Source organism: Vigna unguiculata, chromosome 9 (assembly GCF_037176805.1).
Source record: "Vigna unguiculata cultivar grain cowpea cultivar isolate G323 ecotype 2 chromosome 9, ASM3717680v1, whole genome shotgun sequence".
In the NCBI taxonomy this organism is placed as follows: Eukaryota; Viridiplantae; Streptophyta; class Magnoliopsida; order Fabales; family Fabaceae; genus Vigna; species Vigna unguiculata.
In genome coordinates this window covers 43,623,997-43,643,965 of record NC_140800.1, presented here as the reverse complement: position 1 = coordinate 43,643,965, position 19,969 = coordinate 43,623,997, and the positions used below count along the sequence as shown (strand labels likewise).

General features: G+C 28.0%; 1 protein-coding gene across 1 annotated transcript; it reads left to right on the top strand.

The window, feature by feature from the left end:
* Positions 1-16,259: 16,259 nt before the first annotated feature.
* On the top strand, positions 16,260-18,253 carry LOC114196244 (cyclin-D3-3-like). The gene is made up of 4 exons (XM_028086827.2): positions 16,260-16,924; positions 17,071-17,272; positions 17,421-17,551; positions 17,633-18,253. Exons 1-4 carry the CDS (start codon positions 16,394-16,396, stop codon positions 17,885-17,887), a joined length of 1,119 nt encoding a protein of 372 aa, XP_027942628.1. The 5' UTR covers positions 16,260-16,393; the 3' UTR covers positions 17,888-18,253.
* Positions 18,254-19,969: the final 1,716 nt, after the last annotated feature.

Sequence of the window (19,969 nt, the reverse complement as noted above, 5' to 3'; positions counted from 1 at the left end):
TATTTTTATTGTTGCATGGGCTTCGGCATTTGAATTTTAACCCCGTAATTTTTGGAGGATGCTTTCAACCTGAATTTGGATTCATTCCAGAGATTCAGACAATCACCATAACGAGGTAAAAAACACCCGGAACCCGTAAAAGTCTAGAAAGTGAGAAGGAAGCCTAGGGTTGTACTGCGTACCAACTCTGGATTATGGGTTTTGATTGAGGTGTCCTATATCCAGCTATATTAGTCACGGGACATTTAGTAGTAGTTGAGATCCGACATGTACATGTCGATACTCGGCAAGGGTCTTCAGTAAGAAACTCTGCACAAGTCAAAACGAAGAGAAACTATGTCTGGCTGCTTTGAGATTTTTAACTGAGTCATGTTAGTCTTGATGATAAGTCAAACATTCCAACAAATTTCCTTTCTGTTAGTATTACCGTTAGTAACATATTCCCCAGGCTAATATGGTTTATAATTTCACCAAGGGCTTAGAATCATGGCTACAAACTCAAAGGATATTTGATTCTAACCCTTAACAAGAATTTGAAACTTTAGCATCAATAATAGGAAATAACATAGCCCTACAGTCTCCATTAAGTTACTAACTTCTTTTGTCTCATATACCTCCCATACTCCAAAAATTGATAGCAAGTATAGAAAACAACGTGATCGACTAACCTACTATGGTCAGAGTGGTGGGGCCTAGTGAAGATGTGACTCGGTCTTTTGGTGGGTTTACACTATAGGAGGCTAAGATGGTGGAGACAGAAAAAGGATGTTCTTTCACTTTATAAAATAATTGACACATAATATGTTTCGCTTAGATATCTTTTCACATTTTAATGAGCTTTAGATCTATTATGAGTATGGATATTCTTTTTTGCTTCAGGTATGAAAGTTTGATATGGCCGTGGGTGTTAACCAAGTGACTTCAACTCAAGATGGGAGGTAAGTTTGATTGTGAATAATCTTTAAAAATTTGAAAAACTTAGACGAATAATTTCAAGAACCAGTGAGATTAATTTCGCAATACTTAGATATGGATGTAAAATCTCTAACGCATTGATCAGATAGAATAATAATGACTGAACTTTTATAATTGGATTCAAATCAAATGTGAAGGATACCCCTAAACTAACTATCTCGTTGCAAAGAATGCCTAATAATGACAAATCATCAACGAAATTCACGACCCAAAGGCAAGTATTTTAAAATTAAACATCAATTTACCTATTCATTAAGAATGTTTTTGGGCGAACTGACTTCTTAGGAAAAAAATTCTTTGTAAATTAAAAATGATTTATGTATAAATTAAAAATAAATTTTCTAAACATTATATAAAAGGATTTATAATGTTGTGACTTTTTTTTTCATCTTCAAAGCCTAAATTTAAAAATAAAATAAAAAATAAGCTAAATATCTCAGTTTAGAAACCATGTGGTTCAGCACTTCAGCATATATGATCGTATTTTATTTTCTCCCTTGGGTAAAAGGGATTTCCCAGCAGCAATTCACTGTTTGGGAGACTAATGTAAAACCACATTATTTAGAGTAAAATAGTAATTTAATCAAATTAACGTGAATAATATTTAAGTTCCAAAACACAGGTCGCGAATGTGGAATCGAGCTCCAAACACTACGTCAATCCCTGACCAATAGTATCATGAGAAAATACTTTCTTACTTTGCATTAAATTTCGATAATTTTCCCTATGTACATGCAAGAATGGCAAAAGCTGTAGCAAGAAGAAAAAATCCATTTAAAGTTAAAAAGCTCTTAGAACTTAACAGAGTAACATGACATCATTAAAACAATCAATATTGTTATAACTGATGTTTTTTTTTTTTTTTACCAAAACCCTTCGCTTTCTAACCTGCTGCAGACTTATGTCAAGTTCTTCTTTACTCAAGCAGGTTGAGATTATGATATTCAAATGAAGTTCTTCTTTACTCATAACAAAGTTCGTTTTTTAACTCTTGTTAAACCTAATCAGTTAAAATTCCCCCTTTTAAGCCGAAAGTCTTTATCCATTTCCATTCTGTGATATATTCATTAGGTAAAGTTGCTGTCTAAGTTTACTTTTAACCTTTTGATATATTTATTTGCCAAACATCTTTATCCCCTTTAAAGCAGTTAAAATGGATTGCCAATGAGTCAATTATTTTATTATATACAGTTAAATACGTAGGTTTTGTTTAGATAACTATTTCTATAAAAAAAAAGAGTAGAAAAGTTAAAAATATAAAATGAATTTTTCTGTAATCTAAACTTAATTGAAGTGCAAGCTAATTTATATTTACAAGAAATTAATTTATACACAAATTAATTTTAATTTATAAAATATAACTCTCTTTTATTTTATTTACTTATAAGTACTTGAACATGCCATGAACAATAATTGAGCGTATGCTTGGGCAACTACTGTTTGTGGATGAAGTGGAGTAAGTTCTACTACAATAATGCAACAATATGAATCCTCAGTGCAATTGACTTATGCCATGACATGACTAAATAAATAGAAAAATTTTCACACTTTTAACATGACCATTGACCACTATAACACGTCAATTTCAATCTATCTTAGTCGTTTGTTACCTTTTATTATATATACAATGGTCAATATTTTAAGAGATGATCATGGACAAAGCTTTACAATCTTCTGCGTCAATGATCAACAATTTTTTTTATTATTTTATAATGGAATTTGTGTTTGGTGGAAAAGTGAAAAGAGAGGTAAAAAGCAAGAGGTGATGGAAGTGAACTGAGAGAGGGGAACCCTGGAACAGAACATTATTTGAGTTCATTCATGGGAGTTATGTTATGTTCCCTTTGCAGCAATTATGTAGTGTTGTGGTATTTTATGATTACTGGGAAAACATTATGATTAAGCTCTGACTCTGCGTTGCGGACCCTTCTTCTTCACTCTTGACCCAGCTGGATGAAGATCTTTGTGGCCCAATATCTTCCATAACTCACACACTCATGCTCTGTTTTTTCTTAGTACAACTTCCCAGAGAGGGATCCTCAGTTTTGGACAAATCAATAAATTCAAAGAATTATTGTACCTCAAAATAACCTTTTCATTTTATCATGTCTTCATTTCATTCCCTCAACTTCAATATTATAATATTTTTCTTTCAACAACTCTACTCCCCCTTACCATCATGGTTTAATTCATTATGGGGAAATTTATATCTTATATTTTACGCGTTTGGTTAAATAAAATTAATACATATAAAAATGTTGTATAGTTGCCCACTTTTTAATGTATTTCAACATTTAGTTAAAAAAAAGCTAGATATATAACATTTTTTGTTCAATTTACGAAATTGCAACTCATCTTGTAATATAAATCAGTTATCAATAAATAAAATATGTGTCATGTATAATTTAAAATTATTTGAAATTGGTGGAAATTACTTATATAAATAATTACTTTTTGTTTAAAGTTGATATCAAACACAAGAGAGATGTTTAGATCATAAATATGATAATAGAATTGTTGTCAGATCATCATGTAGTGGTGTATTTACGCTATCAACCATCACATATTTGGTATTGTCCAACTTTTGGCATGAGTATTGTGTCATGATTCTTTCCTTGAAAAGCACCTCAAAGGATGGAAATAGAAAATGATATTTACACCGCCTTAGGCCTCGACTACTAAGCAATGTAGGACAATTGAGTTTGCAGTAGAACATTAGAAAATAAACGTTAAGGTTAATTCAACCATACAAAATTTGTTTGTAGGATAAGATTTGTCCTCACCTACATCCTATAAATTGGTTTCGTCTCTAGTCCATGTAGGACTTCCACTACACATCCTCATATCATTAAATAAAACTATAATTTGATGGGTGATCTTATAGGAGTGAAACAATAAACCTCTCAAACAACAAACTTTGTTATGATAAACTCTAATAGTGACTCGGTTATCATGTAAAAATACACTTTAAATCTACCTCAACCTTGCAAGACCAACTTTATAAAGTTGAGTTAAACTTTAATTTCACTTATTAACATGATATCTAAGTCAGAGTTAGAACTTATCCTATCGAAATTTGTTAATTTAACAAAATACTTATTTTTGCGCTCAATTATTTTGTTAAGATTTATAAACACATTAGATTTGACGAAGAATATCATAAAAATACAAAAAAAAATGAGAAAGATACTCAATAACCCATTATCAATCCACAAAGTTTGAACAAAAAATTTGAATTATTTTTTAATTTCATTGTAAAATGTTTAAAATATAAAAAACAACTCAACCATCTTTCTTTGAAAAAACCAAATACATATTTATTGATCATCAAGACAGAATACTAAAACTTTAAATTTGCATTAACTTGGTACCAAAGTATCACAAAAACTAAGAGAACAAGTTTTGTTTCATTTTTATATTGCTATATAAATTATGTAAAAATTAAAGGCATCATTGGTAAAAAAAATTCATTAATATTACTTTGACTTTTAAAATATTAGAAAATGTTTTAAAAATCCTTCACTTGAAATCATTGAGCGAGTACCTTTTAATAATTAAATGCAGGGCATTATTCTCTCTGTTAAATTAATTATTATACAAGAGATGTAAGTACCTAGAGAAAATGGTGAAATGATAACTTGCTATATAATATGATTAATTGTCCAGGGCAATAATGTACCTTCTTCAGCATCGTAACAAAATGGAAAAGGTTGACTTCATAAATCAAGCCTGTATGCATAGTGATTCGTGAATTTTAATACTTAAAAGTATAACATTACCGAATTTATGCAAGCACGTTGTGTATTTCTCTTTACGATTATAATAAAATTTTTGAAAAAAAAAATCCAATACAAATTAATCGGGCTCTTATTAATAAATAAACATTATTATTTATTACTAATTAGTAACGGGGCTTTTACTTAGGGAAAAAAAAAGGAAAGGGGAAGGTTTTTAAGAAAAGGAAAGAGGCAATCCCTTGAGTTGATTTTATTTGAAAGAAGGGAATAATAAAGAAGATAGAGAAAGGAAATTTAATTAAAATGACTTATCAAAATAAATATTAAATATTAAATATATGAGTACATTAACCAAACAATACCCACCCATCCACCACATTCTCCTTATCCCAATCTCCATTCTCTCTTTCAAAACCTTCTCTACAAATGATCACAGATACTGACAAATCATCCAACTCAAATACACACAACTTTCAAAAATCATCTCTAATCATTCCTCACATGTTTCTACAATGTGCTCAAGCATTAACAAATTCAATATCTAGCAGTAGAAAGAAAAAACAAAGCAATGTGGTGAGTAAGAATATCGTAGGAGAAGGAGGGTCCACAATAATTTACAAGTTAGTTTAATTAGTACTCATTTTGATTTAATTACAGGATGGTACTCATTTTAATTTAGATATGTCAGGTATCCACTTTTAGAAAAGTGTTCTCAACTTTTGAAAAGATATCTCAATTAGGTTTTTTTCAGCAAAAAATTATTAAGACTATTAATTGTATTGATATTTAAAATGATTTACAAAATTAAATATTTATATTTATATTAAAATTTAGTAGTAAAAATAATGAATTAAGTTAACAGTTTTAGTCATTTTTGTCTAAAAAAAACCTAATAAAAACACTTTTTTAAAAATTAAAACTAAATTAATACATTTTTAAAAGTAGATACTAAATTAACAAAAATAGTTACCATCCAATTAATTAAATCTTATATATTTAATAGCATAAAATGATGGAAAAGAGTGAGATGAAGATGATCCTGAGTTATTAGATATGTAGGTGTAATAGTAGGATCTGTGGAAAGGGTTGATGAGTCCCAATAAAGGGGTTTTGTTCCTTTATTTTCCTGGTCTGCGATTTTAAATGGAAGAAGAAATCAACATCTCTCATCTCATCCTTGTTGAGGGAGTGGAGTGGACATGTCTGACTTTGACCAGTATAAAGTGCGTGTCGCTGTTTTTGTCTTACAAAGAAATCATACATACACTACCACACCACTTTCGGGAGAAAGTTAGCCAACAAAAGAAAACAAAACTCATAATCATCTTCTCATTACAAACCCTTGATTGCAAAAAATAGACATTGGCCCAAATCAATGAATGAAAAAACTCTTAATTAATTTACTGTGTCCAAGTGGTGACATTTCGTACCATAGTTTGGTGCACAAGAGTAAAGAGCAGAGCGAAAAAAGGTTACTTGTTGCGTTAGTGGTGTGCTGGAAACCACAACTAGCTTCCACATTCCACAACCACCACCATATCTACCATCACCTTTCACTCATTCTGTCTCTTCTCTCACACCTTCCACTATCTTTACCTAGCTAGCCCTTTTTTTTTTCTTCTTCTTTCTCCTCGGACATCGAGCCTACAAAACACCCATGTAACAACACTGTACAACAATTTCAAAAGAAAGCAACATCTCATGGCTGTTTTTAATCACAGCTTTAAGCATGCCACTAATTTTATTTACTTCTCTGTGTGTCTGTTGTCGCACCATTTAAGACATGTTTTTATGGCTTCATCAAGTTTGAGTTAAACTAAAGTCGTTAATAATTTTGACATGCATGGCATGGCTAAGTGGGTATAGCTAGCTCTGAATCAGTCCTACTCCTACGGCTCGCTGCTCTGTTCCAACAATTTATTGTGATGGGGCAATTGCAGAGACATCTCTTTATCGTACGACGAAAAGAAGAACTGAGTTGTCCTTGTGTTGTGTTATATATTAGTAGTAAATTATGTTGGGAAGTGTATCCTTCCGTATTTGTGACATTGCGTTATGGTTTTGGGTATCTGAAGCACAGGGAATGATACTCAGGAATCACAAATGAAATCAGAAATTTCACCTAGGCCAAAGGGTTTGTATTTAAGTCTCTTTCTAAAATCTTCTTTCGATTTCTGCAATAGATCCACTCTGCACTCTTCCTACACCTAAACTTCTCTTCTATATCTACCCAACTTACTACTTATAAAAGCTGCCCACCACCAAAACCCTTTTTCTTCATCAATTCTTGGTCAAATTTACTTTTCTGTTTTTCAATTCTTTTAACTTTTACAAATCATTAAATCATTACTTTCGTATTTTTTTTATTTGATTTTCAACTCTTTCCTTTTCTCGTGTTTCCATGAAAAAAATAAGGTGGAGATGAATTTATATGGAATGGATAATTACGTGGGTTTTTTTTGTGTAGATAGAGTCTCTCTTCACTTGAAAAGATGAATTTAAGAGAGTGTAAAGATAGATTTATGTTAATTTATGTATATAAATAGGTGTGTTTTTTTAGTGAATTTAGAGGGTAAAGTGAATGGATTTGAAGATGTGATAGATTAAAAAGATGGATAATAAATAAAATTTAAAAATTACCAAACTACCCTTTTAATAAAATTAAAATTAAATAATTTTTAAATAAATAAAAAATATTAAATTTTAATAATATTTTAATTTTAATTTTAATTATTAATTATTATATACATATATTATTAATAATAACTATTCATAATGACAAGTACATAAATGAGAGTAAAAAGAAATATGTGTAAGGGGAAAATTGGTAAAATGTAGTTTTATTCACCCAAATCCGTTCATCAAGGAGAAGATGAAGTTTTTATTACATTTGAAAAATCCATCGTCTCAAGTCATAGTATTTTACTATAATCGAACACGAATGTAATTAAAAGTGCATCGCTCCAAATCGGCTGATTATTCAAATCAATCGGTTCAAGCGAACAAAGTTTTAGAGAGAAAGATGAGTAGATTTTGAAATGAATTTTGTGAAAGTTACTAAGTGATGTGATAGATAAAATAAAAAGTTATAATAGATAAAATTTGAAGATTATTAGAATATTCTCGATGATAAAAATATATGAAGATTTTTGGATTATTTAAAAATATTAAATTTTAAAAACTATTTAATAAATTTCAATAAAAAAATTAATAAAAAGATAAATTATATTAAATTATTATTATTTTAATAATAATTACTATTATTTGAGATTATTATTAATAATATTTATTATTATTATTATTAATTATTATATGCATTTGTTTTATTTATTGTTATATATATATATATATATATATATATATATATATATATATATATATATATATATATATATATATATATATATATATATATATATATAACACTGGTTATCTAACAAGTGCTTCTCACTTTGACACATTTTGCACAGCATATACCAACATCGGTTAGCTAGCTAGTTCTCTCACATACTCCGTACAACATACACCAACACTGGTTAACTAGACAATGTTCACTTACTCTCACACATTTTGCACAACATACACCAAAACATTCTCGTGTCAAAGTTTTATGTTACGGACAAAATTGTAAAATAGTATTTCATCCACCGAAATATTTTCATGCTTAGTGAGATAGGTTTCTCGGCCTATCTATCAAATTGTGTTTTTCTCTCCCTTAAATTAATTGAAAGGAACGCATGTTAAATCTATCCTACCACATTCCTCTATACAGTACTATCCATGCATACGAACAACGTCTAAAGAATAAAAAATTTAAAATTTTAAGAAAAGTTAAATTGCTTTTATTGTAAGTTGTTTAACTTTTTAAATATTCTCTTAGATGAAAATTATAAATTCTTTAAATTTTAATTTCTTTATTTGAATACAATATTTCAATTACTACCCAATGCAGAAATATAGAAAGAAACATATCAATAAAAAAAATATTTTTATAAACATGTTTGTAATAATGATTAAATAGTTTTTTTCATTTATTTTTATAATTCATAATTTTCCGATTAAATCAACATTAACATGGTTGTTGTTATTTTATTCTTGGAGTTGTTATTTTATTATTGGAATTTAAACAATAAATATATAATAAAGATGGCTATATTGATGGATGTCAAATCAACATGTTCTAAACCATAGTAACACTTGTCTAACAAAAGAAATCAAAACTAATAACTAAATATCTTTAACATTCATAGAAAAATAATACCAATCATTATGATAAAGAAAATTCTAACAAACATTAACATGTAAATAATTTCAATTTTATATATATGTCAAATTGAATGTCAATTTTAAGAATATTTTGAATATCAAAACTACGTTATTTTCAAAAAAATGTATGTGGGAAAAGCTTTTGTCACGGTGAGACAGAGTAATTTGCCGTGAAAACTGGGATTTAAAATGATTATACAAATTGAATTGATATTCCCAAAAGATATAGAATCCCAAAGTCTTAATGGTTGTCGTATCATCTTAATTTGCACTAGATCTCTTCACAAAGGTCAATAGACAAATTCGATATTTTAAATTGGAAACAGGAACGCTGGCGAAGCAAAACTAATAAGGTCCAAGACATGCATATTCTAATAACACAAAATTAAACATATTCATTTTCTTTGGCCAATGTATTAAAAATTTGTATATGAGAAAATCCGACTTTATGGACAATAATCTTTATTAGGGGATATATTTTAAATAATTATTTTATTTTCTAATTTGTTATTATATATATAATTTTATTACGTATAACTTTATTATTATAATCGTACAAATAAAATTTATTTATTATAAAATAATAATTTTAATATAATTATCATGAATCTTTTTATTAGCACTTAATATATATTAAAGTTCAAAAGAAAAAAAATTATCTTAAAATTTAATTATTATTTTTTTTACAATTTTTTTTTTATTTTAATTAAGTGATAAATAATAACTTTTAATAATATAAAATAAATAAAAAATTTATTATAATTTAAAAAGTTAAAGTAAACATACAATTAAATATTTTTTAATTTGATTTTTTTTTTACAAAATTTTAAAAATATTTATAAATTTTATCAATTATGTTTCATTAAAATTTATATATTTTATAAATAATTTTATTTTCATAAAATTTTATTTAATATTTTAATTTAAAATTTATATAATTATAATTTTTTAATAAATACTGAATATTAAAAAAATAACTATTCTTTTATTATTAAATATTTAATTATATTATATTTTCTTAAAATATAAATTATTGTAAGTAAACACAATGAATTATTTTCGTTGTTATTTAAGATTTAGTGTTGCAATAACTAAATTTTCAGTCCGTAAAGTAAAATTGTGTCTAAACACGATACTAAGTGATTATGAAATTTTTTGTTTCAATTATTTAAATTGTAATGAAATTGTGTTGCATTCAGTGAGAAGTTCTAAAACTATTATATCACCATTTGTCGACTGTAAATGCAAATAGCTACATTAATATAAGGGATTAAGTTTGATTTTTACTGATATGATATGGTGTTTTTGATTGATCAAATATTAATTTTAGGTATAATAAACTTCATGTGAATTCTTACAAAAATGTTAAGTGTAGAAAATTCTACTGTTTCACTTAAGTTTAATTTAGAATTGTTGTATTTTAGTTGAAAGTGATTAATGTGTTTTTAATAATCTGATGTGATTAATGTAATATATACATATTAATGTGTGTAATGTTAATGTTATTCCGGGCTTGGGCTGTTTTTTTTTTCCTCTATTTTTCAATTAAACCATCTTATGTGTCTTTTTGTGTATTGTTGTGATCCTTAAAATTAAATAATTTTTTATTTTTCTTCAATTTTAGTGTATATTTTATTTTTCAAAATTTTATGTTATATTAGTACAAGAAACTTTCTATTAATTTTAGTGATAATTTATAAATTAATTTTTTGGTAGTTAAAATATTAATAGTTAATTTTAAAAATTAATTTAAAAATTAATTATAAATTTTATTCAAAATAGTAAATATTATAATAACCAATAATTTTAATTCTGTAAAATTTGACTAAAACTTTTCTTTTTTTATTAAAATTGATTATTGTTTATGATTTTTTTATAATATAATATATATATATATATATATATATATATATATATATATATATATATATATATATATATATATATTTCATGTTATTTTTCAACTGAATATAATTTAGTACAGAGATTAGATGTTAAATAATCAGAGCACTTTTTCTTCACCAACTATTTTTTTTTTTTATATTTTAAAATATCCTTCAAGGATATATTAATTACTTTATAATGACAATGATTATGTGAACTTTTTATATGAACCAAAATTTCAGATACTTTATTACTATTGTTTAAGAAAATTATTTTTTTCACTTATAATAACCTATTATATGAAATAATTTATTTTTGACAAATGCACCAAGGAATCCAACGAATTTAACTTCTACATTGGACAAAAATAAAAACATTAAACACATTATAAAAGGAAATAATAATAAATATATTGTTTTAATATTTTAGATCGGAAATGGAACCAAACATCTCAAGTGAATTTTCGATTTAAAAATATCTATCATATATATATATATATATATATAAATACAATAATATAAAATAAATAATGATATTATAAAATGTATGTTAATATGATTTGAAAAAGAATTAAAATGATCAATAAAATGAATATAAAATGCATAACCATAATAATGCATTATTCATATGAAAAATATATTATTATTATTATTATTATTACTACTACAATTATTAAAATAAGTGTAAAAAAGGTGTATTTGTATTACAAATGAATTTATTTATTTTGTATAATTTTTTGTTATACATACTTATTTTAGTATTTAAAAAATAATTATCTTTAAAAAACACTCAAATCGAAAAAGAAAAATATTTAAATTTTAAAAGTTGTGTTAAAGGATAAAAATAGTGAAACGGTTAATTTAATTAAAAAAACTATTATATATAGGTTATAAAACAGAAAAATGAAATATAGATATAAATTTTCTTTATACTAGCGTAAACAGAGGCGCTATCGCGCCTGTGTGTATGCATTTTTTAAATATGTGTGATATTATATTAGTAGGTGATAATATTGTAATGTTATTAATTGAATATATAAATTAAAATTATATTTATTAAAAATAAGGTGAAATATATCAGAACAGATAAAAGAATAACCATTGATAAATAAAGAAGAAAAGTAGAAACAGAGATATCTGATTTTATAAAAAGTTTGTAAAAGTAACGATCAACTTTTAAAAATTTAATAAATTGTTATATTTAAAGGGTAAAATCGGTATTTTGAAAAGTGGACACAAAAAGGAGAATCTTCTTCGTATATTGTTATAGATTATAAACATTGCACTTTAAAATTTTAAGATCTCGCCTATCATATCTTATACACATTTTTTATTAGAATATAATTATTAAATATTAACAGTTAAATTGATTACTTTTAAAGAGATCAAAGAAAAAAAATTACAAACAAACAAAACAACTCAAGCTGAGACATACTTTTGCAACTGAAACTCAAGTTTCTAATTATATTTATCTAAAGAAATGAAGCATAACCTATCGTTTTTCTTAAGTGAAACTCACATTTTCATAATTCCAATGTGTTGTTTACATTTTTGAGAGACATCACAAAAGACACATAACAAATAAAAGACACCCAACCAAACCCATTTTTTGAAAAGAGCAACTAACTTTCTCATATTCAATTATTTTATAGAAAAATCGTTTCTTTATTATTAAATTTTGATAATTTTTTTATAATTTTAAGTGATATTTTTTAATATTTTTTTATTTTTTTCATTTTTCTATTTTAAATATTTTAAAATCACTTTAAAAATGTCATTTTAAATTATAAAAAAAAGTTGTTAAAATTTAATAATTAAAATATCATTATTTTATTTTCTAAAATCAAAGTACGAACATTAAATAAGAAAATTAAAACGAGTGGGGTTACATAACTCAATCCCTTTACTATGTAATTGGCAAGGTGAGTGGTGGATAAACAAGTGCTTCAACGAAATTAGGTAAAGTTAGTTTAACATCTGATTAGTTTATTACTAATTACGATTTGTATGAGTGTGAATGAAGAGCATCTATCCCAACCTTGTTCCCAACCGTCACTTCTGAAGCGATAAGCACATGAAAGAGTTGAGTTTCAGCAAATAAATACACCACAAAAACAGATGACAGCTCATTTTGCAAACATACTTTAATTAATGTCAAAAAAGAATACAAGGTTTATATATTTGTATGTATACGTATACGTATATGTATGTATTGTGAAATGAAAGGATATCAGATATGAGATAGGGAGAGAGATGTTTGAACATGTTCTTTTCACGTGTAGGCCACTGTGTTTCTTTTAATTCCCGCGGGCGCCACTTCTTTCATTTCTCTCTTTTTTACCACGTTACAATAAAATCGCATATTATTATTTCAATATTATATTCAACTCCTTTAATATGTCATATATAATTTTAATTAATCAGATGTTACCTAATTTTAATATTCACTTTTAGAAATATATCAATCAAGTTCTAAATTTTAAAAAAATGTCCTAATTATGTCATGATTTTTATTACTAAAAAAAATGTCCTGATTTAGAGAAATTTTTTTAACGTTGTTGACTTTATTCATGACTTTTACTACTAAACTTTAATATAAAAATCAATACTTAATTTAGTAAATCATTTTAGATATCAATACCGTTAACTATATTAATAATCTTTATTCTGAAAGAGACTTAATTGATGTATATTTTTAAAAGTTGAGACTTAATTGACACCTTTTAAAAATCGAGTAGTAAACTAACACATTCGAACGAAATTGTTACCATCAAACTAATTAAACTTTTTATATACAGGCGTTATATAAATAAATGTGTTTTTAATTTTCAAGCATTATGGTGAGAATGAATGATTCAGTTTACAAAAGTTATACGATAAATAGTTCATAAAATTTCAATTTCAATTCATCGGTAAGGAATTTGATTAAATAAGTTTAAGTCTTATTTTTTTTACATAAAAATTATATATTGAGAGTTTTGGGTACAAGTGATAAGAATGTTTCTTGATATAATATTTTTTAATTTTGATATTAATACTTCTTTTGTTTAATGTTCAGTATATTTAATTGACATAAATTTTGAGTTTATACAGGGTTGATTCCTTCTAATTAAATAAAGTTTCTTGTTATTTATATTAACTAATTTATCTATGGTCATTAATAAATACATTTTAAATGGGCTTTACAAGATTTTTGTGTAATTTATTTTAAGACTCCACATATTGTTAATACATCTGTTAGAGACATGAATTATATTTTAAGAACCAAAAATAATTAATACAATAAGAATTTGTACTACTTGTTTAAGTTGATGCAATTTACCTGAATATTTTGAATACCTTGTGTTTATCCTTTAAGCATTCTTTGTTTTTAGGTATGGACCATGGAAAGATCAATGTGAGAGTGAATTTGTCAATAATTTTAAGGGTTTGCTTCAGAACTTTTGTACTGTTTTGAAGGTGATGATATTAACGATGGATAACTAGTATATATGGATAATTATAAATATTGAAGGCTATTAAATATTTTAATATCCGTTTACTAATCAGATACAGATACTATATTATTTGTATTCATAAGTATTTATTATTTATAAAAAATATAAAATAAAATAAAATCTATATTTTATTAAAAAATTTTAATTTAATTTATATTTTATTATATTTAATTTAATTAAAATTTAATTAAAATTTTATTTTTTTTATAATTTTATCTAAAAAAATTATAAAACATGTATCTCTTAAATATTTACGAGTATATGAGTATTTACAGATAACTACAAATTTAAAAATAGTATGTAAATATTTTTTAAATGGGTATATAATTCACATCACATATATACATAAAATTTGTAAAAAGATATTATCCATCTTTGACACAAATGAAAATAAACTCTCTTGAATGGAAAAACAAATGTCCTTGGGTTGAGAAAACAAAACCTGAACCTAGATAAAAAAAACTACTTTTTGAAGAAAATCTATAATAATGAACTATTTATATTTAAATTTATATTACTTTTATCTTCTAAAATGAAATGATAATTAACTAATTTTATTTATCAAAATATTTTTTTAATTTATCATACTCATCGCATATGAAATATAAACTTTAATCTAAAATTCATTCAAAATACAATCATTTTTATCTAAAAATCTAAATAACTTCACGATCTCTTCTTCGTTACCTCAAATACATTCAATCGTTCGGTCTAAAATCATTTTCCAAATCCAATATCATAACTTTAGTTTTGCTCTGTAATGTATTTGGTTTTTCGTTGTTCCTCTTCTGATAACTTTCAATTTACTTTTTTCTCTAATATTAAATTAACACTTAATGAATTATTATAATAAAATTAAATGTAAATTTTTGTATCAGCAACATAAATGTAAAATATAATTTATCAACGTCAGTCGTTGTCTTCTTGTGACAAAGTACTTTAAAGTTTGAAATCATTAGTGATATAAATTTTTTATAATAACTATTTCATACCAATGTTATTATAAAAAATATAAAATGTTAAGTAATTTAAAAGTATAGTTACATGAAAGTAAACGCTAAATATAATGAGATATTAGCAGGTTAATTAAAAAATTTCAATGCAAGCAAACCAAAACTTGAGTTATTTTAAAAATTAAACAATTAAAAATGTTTTTATATTTTAATGTAAAACATGTTCCATTAATTAAGCAATATGTTTTTGCATTTTCAATTGATCATATATTAAAAAACAATTATCTCTCATCTTATTAAAAAGGATTAAAATAACGTTCAAACGCCAATTGAATCACTTGCCTAGAGATGAAAAACACGGAAAGGAAAAATTTCTCTGATGCAAGTTGCATCTGCGGCATAGAGGATGGAAGAGAAAATGATATATAAATTACTTAAATTTTTTTTATGAAGTAATAGACGAATTGATAATTTTTTATTTAACTGATTTGTTTCTGATATGCGAAACAGAAAACTGTGTTGTAAATTAGGGTTTTTATTTTTTATTTTTACTATGGTTATTTTGTTTTTATATGAGACTAAGATGGATGTTTAGAAGAGGGGGTGTCAGCTATGGATGGGCATTAGAAGTAAAAAAGTACTGTTAGTTCTGATTGAATTGTACAGTGTACCTCTACTACGGTTTAAACATTCTATAAATAAATTGGTAACCAGTAATAGTAACACACAACATAACATAACACAACACGATGTTTAGGACGAAGGGATGAAAGAGGGAGAAGAGGGATCCATTAATTTGTAGGGTACATTTGTCACGTGTCGAGTAATTGTGGTGCATGGCCCATCTTTCATCCGCCTCTGGAGCTACCGCCAGACGCTCCCAACAAAAAAAAAAAATAATACTGCTTCCGTTTGGGGAATAAATAACAATAACACGCTCTTCTTTATTGTCACTGCTCACTGCCAGTGCTCACGCACACACACTTCTCTTCTCTTCTCTTTCTTTCTTTCTCAAACACAATGGAGGAAATCCTCCTTTCTCTTCCACTTCTCTGCATCTTATAGAACTTCCCTCATCCAACATGGCTAATCACCACCACCATCATCATGCGCACGACACCAACCTCAAATCCCTTCTCGACACCCTATACTGCTCCGAAGAGCATTGGGAGGAAGATGTTGGGGAAGATGAATTAGACGAAGCAGAGAATAATAATACTACTAATAATAACGCTACCAGTAGCAGAAGCACCCTAATAAACTCCCTTCACTACCCTCATGTGTTGTTCGAAAGCGACATGTTTTGTGACGAACAGGAGTTGACATCGCTGCTGGGGAAAGAACAACACAACCCTCTAACCACTTGCCTCCAAACCAACCCTGCGCTCCAGTGTGCTCACAGAGAAGCCGTGGAGTGGATGCTCAGAGTGAACGCTCACTACTCCTTCTCTGCTCTCACATCCCTTCTTGCCGTCAACTACTTTGACCGCTTCCTCTCCACCATCCACTTTCAGGATGCCAAGCCATGGATGACACATCTCGCCGCCGTCGCTTGTCTCTCCCTCGCTGCCAAAGTGGAGGAGACACAAGTCCCCCTTCTCCTAGACCTTCAGGTATCTTTCTTTCTCCACTCTCTCACATTACCAACACAATACAAACTCTTTTGTTCTTCTCTAACATTTTCTTGCCTCCATTTACTTGTTATATTTTCTAGCTATTCGTACATGTCTTGATTGTGATTGTTCTCTGAATTGTGCAGGTGGAAGAGGGTAGATACTTGTTCGAAGCCAAAACGATTAAAAGGATGGAGATTTTGGTCCTTTCCACCCTTGGATGGAAGATGAACCCGCCAACCCCTCTCTCCTTTCTTGATTACATCACAAGAAGACTTGGATTGAAGGATCATCACTGCTGGGACTTCCTCAGGAAGTGCGAAGGCGTTCTTGTTTCTGTCCTCGGAGGTAATTTCGTGGTTTAGAAGAAACATTGAATCAGCAAGCAAGCTGAAAGACAATTTTCATGTCTAAAAGTTCATAATTAAGAGACTTGTAACGTGAGTTGTCTGTCTCGATTATGTTTATAATTAAGTTTTATTTTCCAACATTGCAGATTGGAGGTTAATGGGTTATCTACCGTCTGAATTGGCAAGTGCTACGATGATACACGTTGTGAAAAGCGTGGAGCCTTGTCTAGAAGGCGAATACCAGAGACAACTCTTGGGTATTCTGGGATTCGACAAGGTTTGTTATTGATTTTGTTGTTGTGTTTGATTTATACGTTGGTAGTAATGAGAAATAAAAATGTGGAATGTATGCGTACAGGAGAAGGTGAACGAGTGTGGGAAGGTGTTGGAATTGTGGTCAGGGTACGAGAAGCAGGGGAAGCAATGCATGAAACGAAAGCTTGGAAGCGTTCCGGGAAGTCCAAACGGCGTGATGGAAATGTCGTTTAGCTGTGATAGCTCGAACGAGGCGTGGGGAGTAGCTGCTGCTGCTGCTGCTGCTTCTGCTTCTGGTTCAGTGTGTTGTTCGGCGGAAGGTTTGTGGAAGAAGAGTAGAAGTGAAGTAAAGCGATAAAGGAAAATGTTGTGGGCAGGCATTAATTTCAACCACCCTCTCTCTCACTCCTAATGGAAACATATATAGTCTTTCCCTGCTTTAATAACTGCGTATCTTTCTCTTTCTCTTTTTGACCACCAAGTTAAATTGCCAACCATCTCTGCCTCGCACTACTTCCATTCATCCCTCATTTATTAATGGAATTAGATTTAGACCTTCCTCTTCCTCTAGGACTCTGCAACCAGATATTGTTGGCATTTTATGAAGAACAATTTTATATAATTAATAATATACTAATAGTATATATATGTCAACAAATACAACACAAGTGTATGTATTCTATTATCTTTTCCTTTCAATGCGATGAGATATTACAATTATTAATTTCATGTTCAATCCAGGAATTGGAATCGGCAATAAAAAAGCAGTTGTTGAAAGATTTAGGTGAATGAAATTTTGTTTTTGCTTGTGAAGGGAGAAACACAGTGTCGGCCAGAGGCATATATGAGGGAGTGAGTGATTATTATTTATTTGTTGTTGGGGTGTTGTGTTGACCTCTTTGGGTTGAGTTCAGTTTCCGTTTGTATAGCAATTATGGTAAAAAGTAATCATACAATGAGCCATCCAGCTGTAACACCATCCTTTTATGTTTCTGTCACTTTCTTTTTTAGTTTTTTCATGCTTCTTCATTTCTTCTCAATTTTCAAAATTTTCTCCTTTTCTTCTGTCTTTTTGTCATCGCAAAAAGCCAAAGCGGACCCTTGTCTTCCCCGTTCTAGTATTTCAGTATCTTCGTGCTTCTTCTGCTCCCCAATTCAAACCAAAATCTCATTATTAAATAAAAAAAACATTTCTTGTATATATAGACGTGGATCTTCTTTAATTGTGTTCTTGAAAACTAAAATCAAATCATCTTCACATTTTAAATAGGATTTCAGTTAGGTTAGGTTAAACATCACGACATCAATTTCAAAGATACTATAGAGACGTTTGTGACATCCGCGGGAAGTGTTGCACTTGCATGAATTATTGTTTGTCTATTTTTTTCTTGAACTGAAAAAAGGTCAATTACCATTGTGCATTTATTTTTTTGACAAGCAAAAGAAACCAGAGGGAAAAAAAAAAGGCGTGCCAATAATCTTTTACTTTCCCTACGTAAAAAAGAAAGCGTTTGTTGGTAGGTATGGCAGTGGATTTTCGATTTTTGAAGCTCTGAAGTGCAAAATTCGTCTTCGATATCGATCCTTTCTCGGAAGCACCGCGCAGATCGAATAAAATAAAACAAGACCAAGTCAAAATGAGGGCAAAACAAACAGTTGTTTTCTCAGATCTCAGCCCTCATGCCTGTGACATATTTTCAAGAACAAAAGTGTGATATTTTTACTGCATTAACTCCTCGTAATAACTTCTACAGAGCTTTTGCAGCATTCCTTTACAATTCAGTGGTAAAAGATAACGTATGCTAGTTGCAGCAGAGCAGCATCTTGAATTAAAAAAATAATAATAATACAGTAGCATGATATTTAAGTAGATAATGAAATGTGATTAATTAAGAAATGATTTGAGTTTAACAATTTTCTTTTGAAGTGGATCTTGTTTCTGTCTTGTTCATAGCACGCCAAAGACAGCCATGAAAGCCCCTGCATGTGCTTTCCCTACCTTATTAAAGGGGACCATTGCTTGACTTTATTCCCTTTCTCTATATACGTGCTGCTTTCAGTTTTTTTAAGGGAGATTGAGTGTTGTTGTTCATGAAATGACATTGAGAAGAAACAAAAACTTTTCAATTCCACCAAGACAAACACGCCAATGCTTCCACATTTCATATATTATGTTACCACTAACAAGACAACATCTTTTTTTTTTTTTTTTTAATAATGAAGTCATATAATGTGTAGATACTGCATCATGATATGTGTTTCTAATGGTTATAAACGAAAATGTATTTTTTTTCCCCTTTCAAGCACTTTCTTCCACCCTTCACTCAAATCTGGATGAGGACAGTTTGTAATATGTGATTGTTATCTAAGACTGCATCAATTCAATTAAAATTGATGTAAAATAAAAGAATTTATATATCGTCCATATCTAGATCAAATA

What these genes read in the sequence shown, in the direction of transcription:
- LOC114196244 (XM_028086827.2), top strand. Translation starts at nt 16,394, where the DNA reads ATGGCTAATCACCACCACCATCATCATGCGCACGACACCAACCTCAAA. An exon ending in CCCTTCTCCTAGACCTTCAG is followed by an intron (nt 16,925 to 17,070) that starts GTATCTTTCTTT and finishes TGAATTGTGCAG; the next exon opens with GTGGAAGAGGGTAGATACTT. An exon ending in GTATTCTGGGATTCGACAAG is followed by an intron (nt 17,552 to 17,632) that starts GTTTGTTATTGA and finishes GTATGCGTACAG; the next exon opens with GAGAAGGTGAACGAGTGTGG.